The sequence below is a fragment of the Pyrus communis genome, chromosome 3, assembly GCF_963583255.1.
Source record: "Pyrus communis chromosome 3, drPyrComm1.1, whole genome shotgun sequence".
In the NCBI taxonomy this organism is placed as follows: domain Eukaryota; kingdom Viridiplantae; phylum Streptophyta; class Magnoliopsida; order Rosales; family Rosaceae; genus Pyrus; species Pyrus communis.
The window spans coordinates 19034825-19052214 of NC_084805.1; the positions used below are offsets into that span (position 1 = coordinate 19034825).

General features: G+C 37.5%; 2 protein-coding genes across 2 annotated transcripts; both read right to left on the reverse strand.

The window, feature by feature from the left end:
- Positions 1-5024: 5024 nt before the first annotated feature.
- Positions 5025-8893, reverse strand: LOC137727907 (3-ketoacyl CoA thiolase 1, peroxisomal-like). The gene is made up of 14 exons (XM_068466774.1): positions 8625-8893; positions 8449-8525; positions 8229-8313; positions 7936-8062; positions 7749-7847; positions 7603-7670; positions 7408-7515; positions 7234-7311; positions 7005-7137; positions 6159-6255; positions 5823-5946; positions 5620-5728; positions 5378-5461; positions 5025-5270 (listed from the first exon to the last, which is right to left on the reverse strand). The coding sequence occupies exons 1-14, from the start codon at positions 8718-8720 to the stop codon at positions 5194-5196; spliced, it is 1362 nt and encodes a 453-aa protein (XP_068322875.1). The 5' UTR covers positions 8721-8893; the 3' UTR covers positions 5025-5193.
- A 1188-nt stretch (positions 8894-10081) lies between these two features.
- Positions 10082-17173, reverse strand: LOC137727911 (uncharacterized). The gene is made up of 9 exons (XM_068466776.1): positions 16986-17173; positions 13469-16748; positions 13287-13373; positions 12398-12550; positions 11933-12096; positions 11702-11849; positions 11226-11348; positions 11022-11109; positions 10082-10788 (listed from the first exon to the last, which is right to left on the reverse strand). The coding sequence occupies exons 2-9, from the start codon at positions 16328-16330 to the stop codon at positions 10583-10585; spliced, it is 3831 nt and encodes a 1276-aa protein (XP_068322877.1). The 5' UTR covers positions 16331-16748; positions 16986-17173; the 3' UTR covers positions 10082-10582.
- Between the last annotated feature and the right edge of the window lie 217 nt (positions 17174-17390).

Below are 17390 nucleotides of genomic sequence, written 5' to 3' on the forward strand. Positions count from 1 at the left end.
AGGCTGTGGGCCACCCTATTCGTCTCTCGTCGTCCAAATGTGATTTTCCATTGTTTGAAGTCCTGCAAAAGCGGCCTAGTATCATCAAGTCTATGTCCATAATGCCCATGAAATGCCGCTTCTGCATTTCATAAGTAAATTTAATAATTCTAATTGACCAAGGACTTGCTTAGTTTGCTTAATTTGAAAGTAATCGATTGAATCTATGCTAGAAAAACGCATCAGTGCATATTCCAATTTGAAGATTTAATACAAAATTATGAGTGAAAGTAGGAAAAAGATTGTAGCTTCGGAATAAAGGTGGTCGTCTCTCCCATAGCTAGAAAGTCTAGAATCTTTTTTTCTATTTGTTGATGCCATCTCATTCGGATTGTGACTAATAACAGCTTTGTTGTTATTATCCCACAAACGACAACAAGAGAATAAAAATAATCCAATTAATTAATACGCAGGCCGCAAAGCATTGGGACTTGAACACGTACTTCAATTTGAATAATAAGGCCACAAGGTTATTGGTGAATTTTCGTCGCATTTCAAGCGGTTGATTAGCCTGAAAAGTTACATCCCACCAGTAGAAAAAGGCACACGTCCTTATATGTAGGTCAATTTCTGCAGATTTTATATTTAAAAGCAGAAAGCATACATCGGGATCTAATTAACAAACTGCACAACTTCTTTCCTAGGGACCTTGACCTATCTTCTAAATCTTCTTAGACCATTGGGTTAAGAGAGTTTTAATGAAAAGTTCGCGATGCTGTTTATTTTAATAAAAAATCATATTTTTACATTAAAAAAATTAAATATGGTACTATTCACTTTACCTTTTATTTTGTCTTTATCGTTAAAATTCAAAGTTTTCAAGCTTTTTTCATTAGTTTTCCTTTAAGTTTCAGGTGTGCAAAATATTGATTAACATACATCTTTAAACTTTAGGCTGGAGTTTATTGTGTTCGATTTTTTTTTTTTTCACATTTTCTTTGCACGCTTTATGTGAAAGCTAATAAAATATGAAAGATATCATGAAGGAATATATCATCCTTCGTAATAAATTAATAATCCTATATCACGTGGTACAAATTTTCTCCTAACATTAATTTTACAATTAAATGGAGGAAGACCTTGAAACACACCTGTAAGCGTATCATTAAAATGCCCTTGAGAGTTCCACGGTCTAAGAGCCTAGACTAACAAGCAAGATATATAACAAAACCACAGCCACACACGTGTTTACTTGAAAGTATTAATTAAATTGAAACTTACAGTAAAACCACATCAAATTAGAAAAATGGAAATTCCAGGAGATCAAAATTTGAGTCCATGTCATCCTTCACGCCAAGCTTGGGCAACAAGTCTTCAATTGCATATGTGAAAGTGATCATACAAGAGAAAAACGAATATATAACAACGAGAAAATACTTGCATCCCTCCATGAGGGAAATAATGTTCATATTTCATCATTCGCAAATAACGTATTTACAATATATAAATTTCATAGTCGAAATCGTTTAATTATTTAATCTTCATTTGAAACTCATTCTTACAAAAAAAAAAAATCATGCAAAATAATGCATGCAACAAGTACACATAATAAATTAAGTGTATGCATTAAAAGTAGGGTAAATTACATTTTACCCTTTCAAGTTTAGAGACAATTGTAACTCATACAACATCTTTAAAGTATTTCAATCTCATACATTTACTTATTTTTTTATTTCAGTTTCATATATTCGTTACATAATCTGTTAACTTAGCCGTTAAACGATGACATGACAAATATGAGGTTCACAGTTTTAATGACGTGGCAAATAAAAAAATTAATTTAAAAAGAAAATAAGGGCTGCCCTTCATCTCCGTCGACCTCCACCGCTTCCTTCCTTTCTCCGACTCGGCTGCTGGTATCGATTATACATCCAGCACTCCCATACAATAGAGCAATATTTAAGCAAAATGGGAACTTACAAATTGAAAACAATTGAAAGCCCTGTCCTTTGCAACCTGAACGTTGACCGATTCGAAATCTCCCTCTGAAGCAAAATAATCCCAACATTCCGGAATCTCTCTCTATCTCTCTCTCTCTCTCTCTCTCTCAACCTCCTTAACTGTATGCTCTTCTTCCTCTAAGCGAGAACCCACAAATCCATTTGAATTAAACCCTAACTGATTGCTAATTAAAATTGGTACCTTCAGACGAATTGGTGAGATACGCAGAAAAAAAAAATTGCAGTGAGAGAGATGAGAGAGAAAGGAGGAGGGAGGGAGACTTTGGGTCCTGGGTCGCAGAGTGCATGAGGCCCTTGATCTGGTTCTTCTCGGCGTCGGAGATAGGATTTCGCCGGAAGAGAAGTTGGGGGCCCATGGTGCGAGGCCGTAATTGGGGTGGAGGGATGCCTTTGCGCGGCGGCGAGGCTCCGGGGACAGAGAGAGAATGTGGAGGAGCACTGGAAAAGGATAAAGGTGCCGATGATGGGATGGGGGAGGAAGAAACGGGGAGAGAGGAAAGGGATGAATTCCTTTTTTAAAAAATATTTTTTAAGTTCTTATTTAAAAAAAAATATATATATATATATATTAATTTTTTATTAATTATTATTTTTTATTTGTTTAACCCACATGGCGACAAGTTGGCAGCCACATCAGCGCAAATGAGGATTTTGTATTTATCATGTCATCACTTAACAGTTAATTTAATGAATTTTTTAACGGATGTATGGTATTAAAATAAAATGATAAGTAAAGTATAAGATTGAAATGTATAAAAATATTGTATGAGATTGAAATTGCATTCAAACATGATGGTGGAAAATGTAATATACCCTTAAAAAGTAATATTAATCAGAGATCAACATAATATTAAAAAGCCAAGTACACATCATAAATCAAGTGCTTTTGCAAAGAGCAAAATAAAAGGTGCTGAATGATAACTATACATGCGGGTTTGTTGGGGGTAATGGGTATGGGGTGAATTCTATCTTCTGTCTTGGTGTGTAATTTGGGGGTGTTTCATGTGTTGTGGTGAGAAGTGAGAGAGAAGATAGCTATACATTTTATTAGGGTTTGTGGGGACTGGGAGGCCACACGCTCACAGCAGAGGAGCCAAACTGCTTGAGCACAAAACGATCAAACATCATGCGTTTCACGGATTTTCTCTTGGCGGGAAACACACTTCCAGCTTTTGGCTTGAAGCATGAGCAGTTCTTCATCATCTCCTCTTCTGTTGAGTTCAGCTTCATCTTCATAGCTTTCTCTGATTCTTTCCGGTCATTCACATCTGGGTTCTTCTGCTGCTTCAGCCCCTTTTCTGCAGCTCCTTCAACATATTCCCTTACTGCCATCTCTCTCTCTCTCGTGTGTGTGTGTGTGTGTGAGAGAGAGATCTTTTTGCATTTGTGTTTGTGGGTCGCCTCGCTTCCTCTGCGGGGTATAAATAATGAAAAAGAACACGATGACCACGATATCAAAGAGCAAGTGCGCAATTTAAAGAGAATATAGCTACGGGGCGGATGTCCATTGGTGGGGAACACCGCTTGCCTTAATCTTTTGAGAGTTAGCGCGTTAATACTTGTCCCATTTTAGTTTTGGAAAGATTGAGTAGTATATTCAATTCTAAATAAGAACAAAGGGAATTATATCTACTTTTTTTCTCAAACTCAAATCACCTGATTCCTTGTGTTCTTATTCACCACAGACATGCTTAGCTTTTTAGAGAAACTTTGCCAACACAAATTGACACTTGATTCCTTGTATTTTACTATATATATATATATATAATTTTAAAATAAAAAATAAAAAATAAAAAAATAAAAAAACTTGTATTTTGATTCTTAAATCCTACTAGAAAAATATTTGTTAAATGAACGTAAAATGGTAAACCAACGAGATTAAGTTGTAAACAGAAAACGTTAACGTTTTTTTTCGCTCTTTGTTCTAAGCAGCTGTCAATCTTAAATATAAATATACATGCATGAGCTTGAAGCATGACACTAGATAAAGTTTGAAGAACGTGAAAAGAGGGTAAAAAAAATAGAAACTATAAAGTAAAAGTAGGAACAATTTGAAAGATGGATGGTTCACAGTCACTATTCTTATTACACATGATAATTTTGAAAGTTGGTTTTTGAGATTATTATAAACAATCGAGTTAGATTGAACATTGACATTTTATACCGTCTTCTTTATTTATAAAGTATCTTTAATTTGATTGATAATAATAGCTTTGGAAGCATCAGCCATATCTAATCAAAGCTTTAAGAATCTTATTGACAACGTACGTCGAATTGAATTAGAAAAATTCTTTTTGACGAGAGAGGTAGCTGAGGAAGCTTCCTTCTTGAAACTTCTTTATCAACATAAAGGAAGTGAGATTTCCATATGTGAGCTTGCATGAGCAATGAGATTGAGAAATGACAAGGAAATTATCTCACATTGTTTGGTTGGTGCCACTTTACAAGTCATTGACTCATTGGATTTGGAGGTTGTCTTCTTCATCTTCTTCTCACTTTACTTTCTTGTGATCAGATAGTAGTAAAATTTAAATGAAATTTGCATGTACCTGAAACTTCATCGGAGGCATATGAACGACAATGTCGATCGATATTCACGTCAGGAGAGATATTCCCAAATCCCAATGAAAAATACTAAAGATAGCATGCATGCAGAGGAAAGAGTGGATTTCAAGATGAACGAACCAGACCTAGCTAGATCAAAGTAATGAAAAGAGAGAGAAGAAAAAAAAACTCAGGATTCTAGTTTGGAAGGTGAAGCATGTATATTCTAGTTCGTTTACCGTTTGGTACGCAGACGGGACAGAACAAAACATAAGTTCCATGCTACATTTGGTAGCATAGGATGGAATGGGACAATTTCGCGTTTGGTACCCGCATGACAGAATGGAACAAATGATTAAATGACAAATTTACCCATATTTCTTTGTTGACTGCATCGACTCAACCAAATGGATTTTCTGCAGCCGTATATATGAAATTGGAGTGAAGCCGGAAACGGAAACAATGAATGCTTGAACAACGTTTTGTTTTGGAAAATTATCGGACAAGAAGTCCTTAAAAATCAAAGTAATTATAAAACGTGCGGCAAGGACAATTAACGGACAAAGTCCATAATATAAAATGCATAACAAGAAGAAGCCGGCAAGATTGTTGCTTTAAACAAGTGTTTATTTGACACAAGATTGTTGCTTTATACAGTTCTAGCGTTGCATAGCTCATCAACTGAATCCCCTCTTTCAAAAACTGCAGCAGCCCCCATACCTGAGCCTGCAACAAGGACACACGCTTAGTCGCGTTTCATATTCTCATATCAAGCTCTCAATATTCTGCCTTCCTTCATAAACAAATCAAGTGGAAGGGGTGCAAAACGATACCTATGCACATGGAAATAACACCAAAGCGGTGATCCCTGCCACGACGCTTCATTTCATTCAGGAGAGTTGCTACACAACGAGCACCTAACACAAGAACAGATACAGTATTCACGTTAAATCACACAGACCCTCACTTCCTCGTTGTTCAGTAAGACCAGGAAATAAACCAAATAATAGGACATTAGACACAGTGCACTCATGTTTATGTCATCACACATCAGCTTCAGCTTCACTTCATATACCTGTAGCGCCTAAAGGATGGCCTAGAGCAATAGCGCCTCCATTAACATTGACTTTTTCAGGATCAAGCCCCAATTTCTTGCAACAATAAACATATTGAGATGCAAATGCCTACAGAGAACCAATTAAACTGCTCAGCCGAACATTCTTCCAAACTAAACTACATTTATCGTGAATGTTACAGCTTTCATTAGCAATGGACTACCTCATTTATCTCAAACAGATCAATATCATCAAGCTCAAGACCAGCAGATTTCACGGCTACTGGAATTGCAGCAGCTGGACCTACTCCCATGACAGCGGGATCCACACCAACGGCAGCAAAACTCCTGCACAGAGATCATGAAGTTGCATCAAAAGTACAAAGCAAGCTGTAGTTAGTTCTTGAACATATCCATCTCATGGAAATTAACAACAATTAGCAAGGAAAAGAATTATTAAGAATTAATATAACATAACAGTATTGCAGAGTCAACTCGAGAGCCCTCATATTTTTTCTACTTGAAGCAATTAGATTGAACAGAGTTAATCAACATCATACCTGAAAACACCAAGAATAGGAAGTCCCTTCTGCATAGCTAAACTTCTTTTCATGAGGAGGACTGCTCCCGCACCATCACTCACCTGGCTAGCATTTCCTGAAAGACAAAAGTAATGAACTGATTCACAATGATTGAAACAAGACATACAAAAATCAATGTTTTAAAAAGCTCGCCTCAGGGCACACCTAGGCGTCCTCTGAGGCTAGGCATGAGGGTTGCCGCCTCTATTTTGAAGGAGTGGGAGGAAGGCTTTGCTGGGAGCTGCCTAGACGGCGGAGGCGCGCCTCAGGGCATCTAGGCGTCTCTGTTTGGCCGCTTTTTTTTTACTCCCAAACCCAAATTTTGGGTAAGGTTTTAACTGCCTCATACCTTTTCCTTGCACTATCTTCTCTCAGCCTTTTTTTCTAATTTTTATTTTTTTTTATACAATGGATGTGTGTGTTGTGTGCGTGCATTGTTATATGTGTGTTCATTGTGTTTTTCATCCTCTATTTTATATATATATATATATATATATATATATATAATATGTATATATACTCATTGTGCTTTTCATCCTCTATTTTATATATATATATATATAAAATATGTGTGTGTGTGTATTTATAATATATGTGTACGTTCAGTGTGTATATTAAAAAATTTAGGTACCGTGAGGCCTCGCCTCACGCCTAGACGGGGCTATCCCTCGGACGGCTCGCCCACAGCTCGGCCTTTTAATACAGTGACGAAAATATAAATTAAAAAAGAAGTTCTTACATAAAGAAAGAGTTGTATAAAATTAAACGAAGAAACTGTCATGTGTAGCAGGCAGAATGCCTTATAAAAATCGAGTGAGAAAATACCTGCAGTTGTAGAACCATCTTGTTTAAATGCAGGCTTTAGCTTTGCCAAATCGTTCATGTTTGTATTTGGTCGGATACCATCATCCACAGAAATTGTAACAGGCCTCTCCTCTCCGGTTTTTGGGTCCACAATCTGATGATACAAATAACCAATCACAAGAAAATAAAATACAATTGTACTTATGCTAAGGCATTTTGCGAACTGAACGGAGAACTTTTTTATATATACCTTAGTTGATACAGGGACAATTTCATCTTTGAATTTACCAGATGCTGTGGCTACAGCAGCACGCCTATGTGATTCAACCTATTCACATAAATTCATTAAATTACAGCTTCAGCATTACCACTTTATCTAACGGTTAATAGATGTTATAATAGATTAAAAAAAAAAAAAACTCACAGCAGCTTTGTCTTGCTCCTCCCGAGTCACACCATAACGTTGTGCAACATTTTCAGAAGTAATACCCATCGGAAGAAGGCAGTCGCGGGCTTGTGCAAAGATATCCACCTATTGACAACATATATCAGTTCAAAAGAACATTCCTTTCTCTATGTTAAGCAATATATCTGGTAAACAAAGAGAGTTGGAATATACTTTAGGGTTAATTTTACGGGATCTGCCAAGTTTATCAACTGTCAATGACTCCAATCCAGCAGCAATGCCTGTATTCAAAACAAAGATCTAGTGTATTTTCTCACCTGGTGTCTAGAATAGATGGATAATCAAGAGTATTTTCTCACCGATGTCATAATATCCTGCTTTTATAGAAGCAGCTACATCAGCAACTGCCTGAAGGCCAGATGAACATTGCCTGTTGACAGTTCTGATGGGAACCGTATCTGGACAAAACCGACAAACCACAACACTATAAGCTAAAATTAATACAAAAAAAAGGCCTCCAAACATCAAATATGCTTGAAAACTTACCCGGGAAGCCAGCGTAAAATGCTGCCATCCTGCACTCAGTGGCTCTAAGTGAGCCAGGTGCCAGAACTGTACCAACAACTATATCCCCCACCTCGCTTGGGTTCAAATTTGTTCTCTCTATTACTTCCTGCATAAAAGTACACCATAGGTCAATATCTTATCCTTTTTTTTTTCTAAATGCGATATTCTACTTTAAACTCGGCTTCATAGGGGCAGTGCAGATACATTCATAATTTGAAGAAACACATTCATTCCTCCGGAATTGAGTTGGGAATTCAGGAATTGTATCAAACCTTTAAAACAGGTGCCAGTAAATCATCAGGTAGAGTGTCCTTAAAACCGCCTCGCTTTGCCTTGCAAATGGCAGTCCGATAGGCTCTATTTAACATGATTTTCGCAGCAAGATTTCATACAGAAAAGCTATAAAGTTACAAACTTGGCTATAAATTTTATACAAAGACACAAAAAGTAGTAAAAATTAAGTAACTTTATCAGTCAGTTTAAATCACTCACGCCACAATCACTACATCGTCTCCAAAAGCAGCTGTTCTATGGTAGGCAGCACTATCTCCAGCTGCACATATCGAAGCCTAACAAAACAATTAAGAAGAAAATAAATTAAAATCTAAAAACAAAAATATTTACAAAAATGAAGAAGTCAACAGAAAAGAAAGTGGATATAAACTTACAGAAAGAGGATCAGATTCATAATTGGAAGAAGAAACAGAAGAATTGGGTCTCAAATGCTGCAGCAGAACCCTCTGTCTGTTCATTGCTTTATCCATCTCTCTCTCTCTCTCTCTCTCTCTCTCTCTCTCTCTAGAAAATGGAATTTGCAGAAACCTCTTCGATCAATTAAAATTTGTGGAGCAGAAAAAACATATGCAATGGTTTGTGGGATTTTATAGGAATTATGATTAATGACGTCGACCTCTGAAATTTATAGGACAAAAGAGACCAACCCACTTAGTCAAGTTGTGAAATAAAGGCCCTGATATTAATATGTTATACTCCATCGCTGAAGACCAGCAGAAGAACCAATCACAATTTTATAATAAATATTTATTATTGTTGGATCTCTTTTCGGAAAATACAAGGAGCCAACTCCCACGTTTTTCACTGAAACCTATTATTGTTCTTTTCGAAAATGATTTACACGCATTTTTTTTGTTTTTTTTTTTTTTGGTTTATTCAATTCATATGCTAAAATCAAACATGAGTTTGCAAAGAAAAAAAAAAAAAGCGTATGAAAATTACTTTCTACAATACAACTCAGTTGAAACTCGCTCTTCCCCAACTACTTTTTATGTTTTTTTTGTTTTGAACAAATGATGTTATATACACTAATGAGGAAGGTGTGGACTGAGGGTTAACAATAATATTATTTAAATTTGCCTTTGCGAGAATCAGACCTAAAATCTCTCACTTACAAATGAAGAGAATATCACTCGACCGTAATACTAAGTGGCTACTTTTTTTGTGTTTTACCAAAACTCAATTTGGAAACCAATATGAATTCCCACTTGAGGCCAATTTTGAAAAAACATTTGGTAGGTGTGAATCATTTTACTATGGGCTTGACAGAGACCAAAATCATTGATTGATGGCTGCGGTGCAATTTCGTTTTCCATACTTTTTTATTTACAAAAAATATAGATGTATGTAGAAAAATATTAAAAAGACTCGATTTTAATATTATAAAATATTATACTAAAACATAGACCTGTACACGGGTCGGGTTTATTGGGTTTGAGTCGAGTTCAACCCGACAGCTAAGTTAACGGGTCATCCGAACCCAACCTGTTAACAATTATTATTATTATTATTATTATTATTATTATTATTATTATTATTATTATTATTTTGCAGAGTTAATTTTTGTTTGTTAAGACTTGACTAAAATTACTAAAACATCATCAACTAACAGGTGCTAACGGGTCTAATGGGTATAATAGGTTGACCTAAAGTGATCCATTATTTAACGGGTTGTTAACAGGTTCACCCGTTAACGATCCAACCCGTTAAGCATCCATCCAAATACTAATATTAACGGATCGGGTTAACGGATCGGATCCAAAATGCCAGGTCTACTAAAACATAAGGTAACAGAGAGTTCATAGAGAATCACACTTCTAAAAGTCTCCTTAGCATTCTCACATGTGTATAACTGATTACACGCTTTTGATAAAAATCGAAACTAGTAATAGACGACAATTCATATATAGCACGGTTTTATTTGTACACATCCTAGACGAAGAGCCACCATCATCAAAGGTTGGTGAAGCACATATTACAGATCAAGAAAAGAAAAGGGGCAAGGTAAACCAAACAAAGCTCTATGATTTCTGTGTATATATACATGTGGAGAATCGTTTCTTCCGCAAAAATACATGGACACCAAACTTAGCGGAAAAACTGGACACCAAACTTAGCGGAAAAACTGTAGATCGTCTCTTGCTCGCATGCTAGGATGACCCGGGCTTGTCTTACAAAAGAATCAAAAAAATTATGTAGCCTTTTCATCAATAGAAGAAAATCAATAGACCGTCGAATTGTGGGGATGAACTGCTCGGCGTCAAAGTTTTGATCCTCAACCGGAAGGGTTTCCACTGGTGATGTTATATAATTATGGTACCTGACAAAAATGTCAAACCTTGGCCTTCATCTGTCTCGTCTGATTGCTAGGTACCTTCACCTGAAGTGCGCTGGACATAGCTCGCAACCTATTAGTAATCTCGGTGAATGATGGACGGATGTCAGGATCAGGTGACCAGCACTGCTCCATCAGGTTCTTCCACTCGGAATCACAGCGTTCCGGAATTGGAGGTCGAAGAATGTTCTTCACAATCCCACCTTCGTTCACAAGTTTCCAAATCAGTAGAAAAAATGATATAAAGATACAAAGTGTCCCATACTAATCCTAATTCAAAGCAAGGGAAAGATGCTCAAAACAGATACAAAGATATTTTTCGTCAGCAAAATTTCTTTTATAAAAGAATCATTTTATTTCCCCTTCAATCATCACATAGGTGGACTTTCATTCGCAATCAGTACGGATGATAACTAGGTCCATGACATAAACTTACCAATGATGGCACCGCAATGCATATTGGCATATGGTTCCTCCCCGGTCAAGATCTCCCATAGTGAAATTCCAAATGAGAAAACATCAACCTGTCAAAGTTAATTCAATAACGTTAATTACTAAACAAACAATTCTAATTCAATAACGTTAATTACTAAACAAACAATTCCTTACATTGCTCACATATATATAAAGTCATACTTACCTTCTCGGAAACCCGGCTGCTGCTGCCATTTAACAGTTCTGGTGCCATCCAAGGAAGAGTCCCTCGCACACCACCAGATACCAAAGTATTGCGTTTGATTCTCGATAAACCAAAATCTCCAACCTAAAAAAGATCAATCCCCAATCACTAGTATTTAAAAAATAAAAAAAATCTTTCATCCAAGTCCCCAGGGAAAAAAATCAAATAAAGAAAGAAACATTTTGATACGGGGCTAAAATTTCACATAAAAGGTTCCTTTACAAACATCACATTCTGACTTCTACCCTCCATATAAGAGAAAATTCCCATTGGATCTACCCAATTCGATCAGCCGGGAAACTTTTGGCACTGTAATAGTGTACCTAGTTTTAACAAATTTTCCAATTCTGCATTAAAGACTACAAAGGAAAATGCTTTCTAATAATGTGCTTTTACATCGATCCCTGAACATGTAACTTGGTTCCAGACTAACTTACCTTGCATATAGGTCGTTGAGGATCCCTCAAGTTCACTAGCAGATTGTCACACTTCAAATCAAAATGAACAATATTCTTTGAATGCAAGTATTCCATGCCAAAAGCAGCATCCATGGCAATTATAAGCTTTCTACGACGGTCAAGTGATCTGCATAAGGAATGCCACGTTCTATGATATGCATAAAAAAACAGTTAAGAAGCAAAAAAGAAAAGAAATGATAGAAAAATTGCCTATTCTTTTTAAGTAGGGCATGCCTAAGTGATCCGTTCACCATGTACTCAGTTACAGTTGCCAATGTTCCTCCAGCTCCATCAGGTACTACCCCATATAATGCAACCACATTTGGATGATGGAGAGCTGAAAGGATTTGCGCCTCTCTCCAGAAGTCTTTTGTCTGATACAGCCAAATGAACAATCAACTTCACATGCATGTCAAATGAAAATTACAAATTTTAGCAAGAAATTTAAAGATTGTCCATAAGGTACCAAGATATTCCAGATAAAAATGACACCTTTGTTTTAAGGCAGACGGTGTATGTCATGATAGATGCCAAAAGCCAAAGAAAATCATATTACTCTAACATTTAATGTCACGGATTATTGTCATTAAACAACTAAAGATGTTAACTTTCCTCAACACCAACTGTGCAGGTGATGGGAAAAAATAACAAAACAAATTTGTTCAGGAAACCCACCAGTCGGTCTTGCTCTGATGATCTTCCTGCAAAACAGCTCTTTTTTATTCGCTTTATGGCAACATCTGTTCCCCGCCATTTTCCGTGATAAACAGTTCCATATGTACCAGATCCTAATTCCCGTAATTCTTCAAGATCAGCATTTTTTATAATCTGGATCATATTTAGAAGATTCAGTTGCATGAACAAATTAAACTTTTATAAATACCCACAAAGGAAAAATGCTGCAAAAATGATCTATTCACAAATCAGAGAGCATTTCAGTCATACTATTATCTCAAGAATCGACATAATTACCACCTAAAGCAGTCAAAGATAATACGAGACGTTTACACAAGAATGAGTGATTGTTGTCTCATACGTCCCCACACATCCATTTGTTATCAGTGAATATAACTCTCTCTATAGACTACATATCTATGCACATATATCAAGTCAGAATCTTGACAAAAACTTTTATCATTCGAAAGTATTGCGCTTTGTATCCCTATTCCCTCATGAGAATATAACAGGAGTCAAAACTGCGTACTCCAAATTAAGTGTTTAGAGGCAAGAGGAGTATGAACCATCTCTTCTCATCAGGCAAAAATACAATCTTAGGGATTTAGGAGACATGAGAAATTCAAACGGGAATCGTTGCATTTACCAAGAGACAATCCCATCATATGTAATCATCAGATGCTATAGTTTTTCAAGAGAATTAAAAAAATAATGAACTCTCCTCAACATTCACCAACCCCAAGAAACCTCTTCAAGAAATTTGTTATATAGAATGTTTCAACATATGCTGGCAGCAGAAGAGGCTCCAGTCAGCAGATGTGATCTTGTGTACTATGATAAACAAAAACATGTTCTAATCAAGAAGAAACTCAAGACATCAGCGGGATACCTGCAAGCCATAGATGCTGGCTTCCATTTCAGCGATCATTGCATCACTAAATGTTTCATTTTTGTTGTCTTCACCAGCCTTATCATCCTACAAATAAAACAAACAGCAATCCAAAGTTCAAACCTCCAAGTACATACATAACTTTGAAATCTGATACTCTAAACAAACTTCATCAATTTTACCTCATACTCAGATTCTTGATTGATGCTCTCCACCTCTGTTGCAGTAGGAGATATGAGATCACCAATGGGTTCGTCGAAAGCATATGAGGAACCTGGTGATGAAGACTGGTTGCCAGAAGTAACACCATTAGTTATGTCTTCCACATTTATCACCGACTCCAACTTATTTTTATCATTCCTCATTGTTGGGGTTTTTGTTTGTGCCAAACTAACATCTTCGACATGTGAGCTCAACTTCTCAACATTCTTGTCAGGGTAATTTACAAAGTCATCATCGAGGAGAGAGACCTGTCTTTTAAACACACCATCTTGGGCTGGATTAGGCAACACCATGTGGCCACTCTTTTCCAGCACAGGATCGTGAAGAACTGTCATTGGATGCATATTTGCAGAGTTTATAAGCAGGGGTTCTTGGAAACCCATATCTTTTTGACTTGCAACAAGTTGTGGTCGTGCAGGCTCATGGGAAACTGAGCCATTGGACAACCCTGAGATGAGATTAGCCAAAGAATTTTCACCACAAGAATGCTGTTTAGTGCTTGGAAATATGCCTCCAACTTCAGAATTCCTAGCCCCTGAAACATCATGTCCTTGTTCACCACTAGGCATCTCTGCCAAAGCACAGTACTGATCATTGGCAGTTCTTTGACTCGTGACAAGAAGATCAGCAGGGGTTTTGTCGCACTGGAAGCTTTGTGAATCCTCCACCTTGTTGTTTACCAACGGTTTCAAATTAATTGCTTCAGGAACAACAACCCCAGAGGCAAAAGTAGATGATGGGTTGGGAATAATATTAGGAAATCCATTCCGATAATCAACTCCAGTGGCAGGTGATCTTGTCCCATAAAGGGTTTCATCTTGATGTAAGAAGGGATCCTTTTGATTGACCTTCTTCGTCAGCTCCAAAGTCAGAGAATCTTTCTTTTTAGCTGTCCGGTATTTTTCATGAAAACCACCATTACATTTGGGAGTATGTTCATTCTTGCCCAGTGATTCTAAACATGGAGATGAATTCGGCAAATCCAGTCTGCTCTGCAATCCTATCAACTCCATACCATGTAACTGGTTGTGTAACCGAGGATTCAAAGATTCAATATTGTCATGCAGTAGGGTCCGCTTTTCTTGTGAAATACCTGAGTTCAGCAGCAATGACGATTGAGCCTTTGCAAAACTTAAGGGGGACAACGAGCTTATTCCTTCTTGTGAACAGTATACAGACCTCCCTCCATTCTCATGCAGTTTTGAATCCGAATACGCATGATGCATGCCACGATGACAATCAACATAATCATTAGATTCTGACAACATAATCTTTGAATCTTCTTGGTGTGAGATAGGCTCAGGAGGACATATTCTTTCCTCATGCACTGGCCTCTCACGGGAGAATCCATCAAAATCACCAACCTTTTGACCGCCAGCTAAAGTAGACATGGGATCTTTGCCGGGATTGTGGTTGAGACTATGTCCTCCATGGTATTGGCCCGGTTGAGCATCATCAGCTTGCTTATAAGGGCGGTGATAGTCCATAACAGTTACTGCCCCCTGTGGATGAATTTTATAACCTTCCGTGCTATTGCTGGAGTTCTCTTGTGGTGGTTGAGCACTTATAAAAGAACTGCTACTCTCATCACTACCCTGGCAAGAGTTTAGACCATGTGATTGTAAATGAACACCCTTGGAACCTCCTCGCTGATTCAGAATTAGAGAAAAGGGAGATTGAATGGCAGATCGAGTAATATTCTGGGGTTCACTTAAAATTTGATTGGGATGCAAAGCTTTAAGGTCACTCTTAATCTCCATTGGGAATAGGACAGTCTTGGTTCCCTGTTGACTTGCTTCAGTAGTTGAATTCTGCCCTCCACTTTTTTTCCTAGGACTAGGACCTATCATGCCATTTACAGCAGCAACATACTGGTAATCAGGGTTACATTGCTGTATGCTATCCACCTCAAAGGAAGATGTGTTTTCAGATTCACCTAAAGGAATCAAAAAGATTCGAGGTCTCTGAGAACCCTCATGCCTTTCGAGTCCATGGTACTCCTCCATCATATTTTGAAGATCTTCATCTGAAGACATGGATATAAGAGAATCAAGATCCTCACTTGGGAGCTGGTACTTGATTGTATGAGGCTGGTTGCAAAAACTGGTAGTTTTCTTCACAAGCTCTTCCCATGAAATACTTTTCCTGAAGGAAATAATGCGCGTCTCTCCCCCAACATATCTGAGTTTTCCATCGCTAGGCCTGGGCAAGATTTTTCCACCAAAACTGCAAAGAAACTTCATCTTCCCAGATTGAGAACCATCCACCGCTCCTGACCCATTGACAGTGTTGGAATGAGGGGATTCAGACATAAATATAGGTAAGGAAGTTGGTCCAAAACCAACTCTGTCAACATTCAGTTCTCCAATAGCCTTCCTTGATCCTTGTCCGCTATCAACCTCCTCCCTGTTGCATCTGCCTAACTTGTCAACACAAGCCTCACTTTCAATATCTTTACACAACCCTTTTGCCGAGACAAACTCAGACGTATCAGATGCACACTCATAATCCAGTCTTCTCAACCCCAGAAGACCAGTACAATCCTGATATCCCAGCTGCTTATTCTTATTATAATTCAACACAACCCCATTTTCACGATTTTCAACCATATCAGACACAGCAGGAACTCTTCCTGCAGCACAACGATCCTGAAGAAACTCCATGGAAAATTCCTCACCTGTCTGTACAGAGACATTCTTATGTACCTTCTTTACTGTTTTTGGGACAACAAACTTCGCCTCTCTCTGGATCCATTGACCTGATGGGCCAGGCACCTCATTGGTCATGGTATCAAACAAGTGCTCGGACCTACTTAGCTGCATAAGAACAGTCACTCAACTACCTGATACCCTCTCCTTAAAATTGGAAACTTAAGACCAGGCATACAAATCACTCTTCATACCACAAAAGTTCAACCCGAACACTTCTCTTCCACATACTGATCAAATAAATGTCTTTTTCCATTACAACAAAATTCTCGGCAGACCACAATCAATTTCAGAAACCTTGTACATTATCACCCTATACTTTCATAATCAAGAAGTAATACAGTATCTCTATGATCAAATCACCAAACTGACACTGCGAAACCCCAGCTATCTATATATGTTTTATTCAATTTCACCGTGTATAATGACAAAATAATTATCATTCACATACTGGACTAGAAGAAGCTGAGACCAGCCAACAAGAACAATTCAAAGCCCAAGAACCCAACTTCTCCTAAGAATCTATGATTTCCTGCACAGTCACAGATCCAAAACACAATTTCCCTAAGAACCGATCATTTAAAACAATCACACATCATTCAAATTACAGATAACATGTTGAAAGTAAAGCTAAGCATACCAAAAACAGCACAAAATCAAGAACAAATTCCAAGTGGGCATGCTTACAACTGAGATAGGTACCCATTAAATTCCAAAAAAAATCGAAAGAAATACAGAATTGCAGGGAAAATTTGACATTTTACGGTACCTGTGTATTGCAGTTGGGTTTTGGGAGCTGGGAAGCTGTCATTTGTGTGAGGGGAGGGAAGGAGGAAGAGAAAATTGGTGGAATTCGGGAAATTTGAGGGAATTGGATTTTGGAGAGATGAAAGGGGACCGTGGCTTACGCCCTACAGGTTCAATCTTGGGCGTCGGAAAGTGACATTGCCGAGTACTAAGCGGTATCGACCCACCCGAGGAGAAATTTTTACATGATCAGAACACGGATACTACACCATATGTTTTATGTTTTTATGTAAGTGGTGAAAATTTTTAATTTTTAAGTTGTTAACCTTTTAACACACATAATCCACCATTTATATAGGAACATATAGTGTATCATCTCATGTGACGATCACACTGAAAAATCTCTCCCACATGAGGTATTGCCTTT

Excerpts from the sequence above, each read along its gene's own strand:
- LOC137727907 (XM_068466774.1), bottom strand. The coding sequence starts at position 8,720 with ATGGATAAAGCAATGAACAGACAGAGGGTTCTGCTGCAGCATTTGAGA. Across the intron at positions 7,848-7,935 it reads ATTTTACGCTGGCTTCCCGG|ATACGGTTCCCATCAGAACT; the intron begins GTAAGTTTTCAA and ends GGTTTTGTCCAG. Across the intron at positions 7,312-7,407 it reads AGGAGCAAGACAAAGCTGCT|GTTGAATCACATAGGCGTGC; the intron begins GTGAGTTTTTTT and ends TTATGTGAATAG.
- LOC137727911 (XM_068466776.1), bottom strand. The coding sequence starts at position 16,330 with ATGCAGCTAAGTAGGTCCGAGCACTTGTTTGATACCATGACCAATGAG. Across the intron at positions 11,850-11,932 it reads GCCCTACTTAAAAAGAATAG|ATCACTTGACCGTCGTAGAA; the intron begins GCAATTTTTCTA and ends TTCCTTATGCAG. Across the intron at positions 11,110-11,225 it reads GCAGCCGGGTTTCCGAGAAG|GTTGATGTTTTCTCATTTGG; the intron begins GTAAGTATGACT and ends TAACTTTGACAG.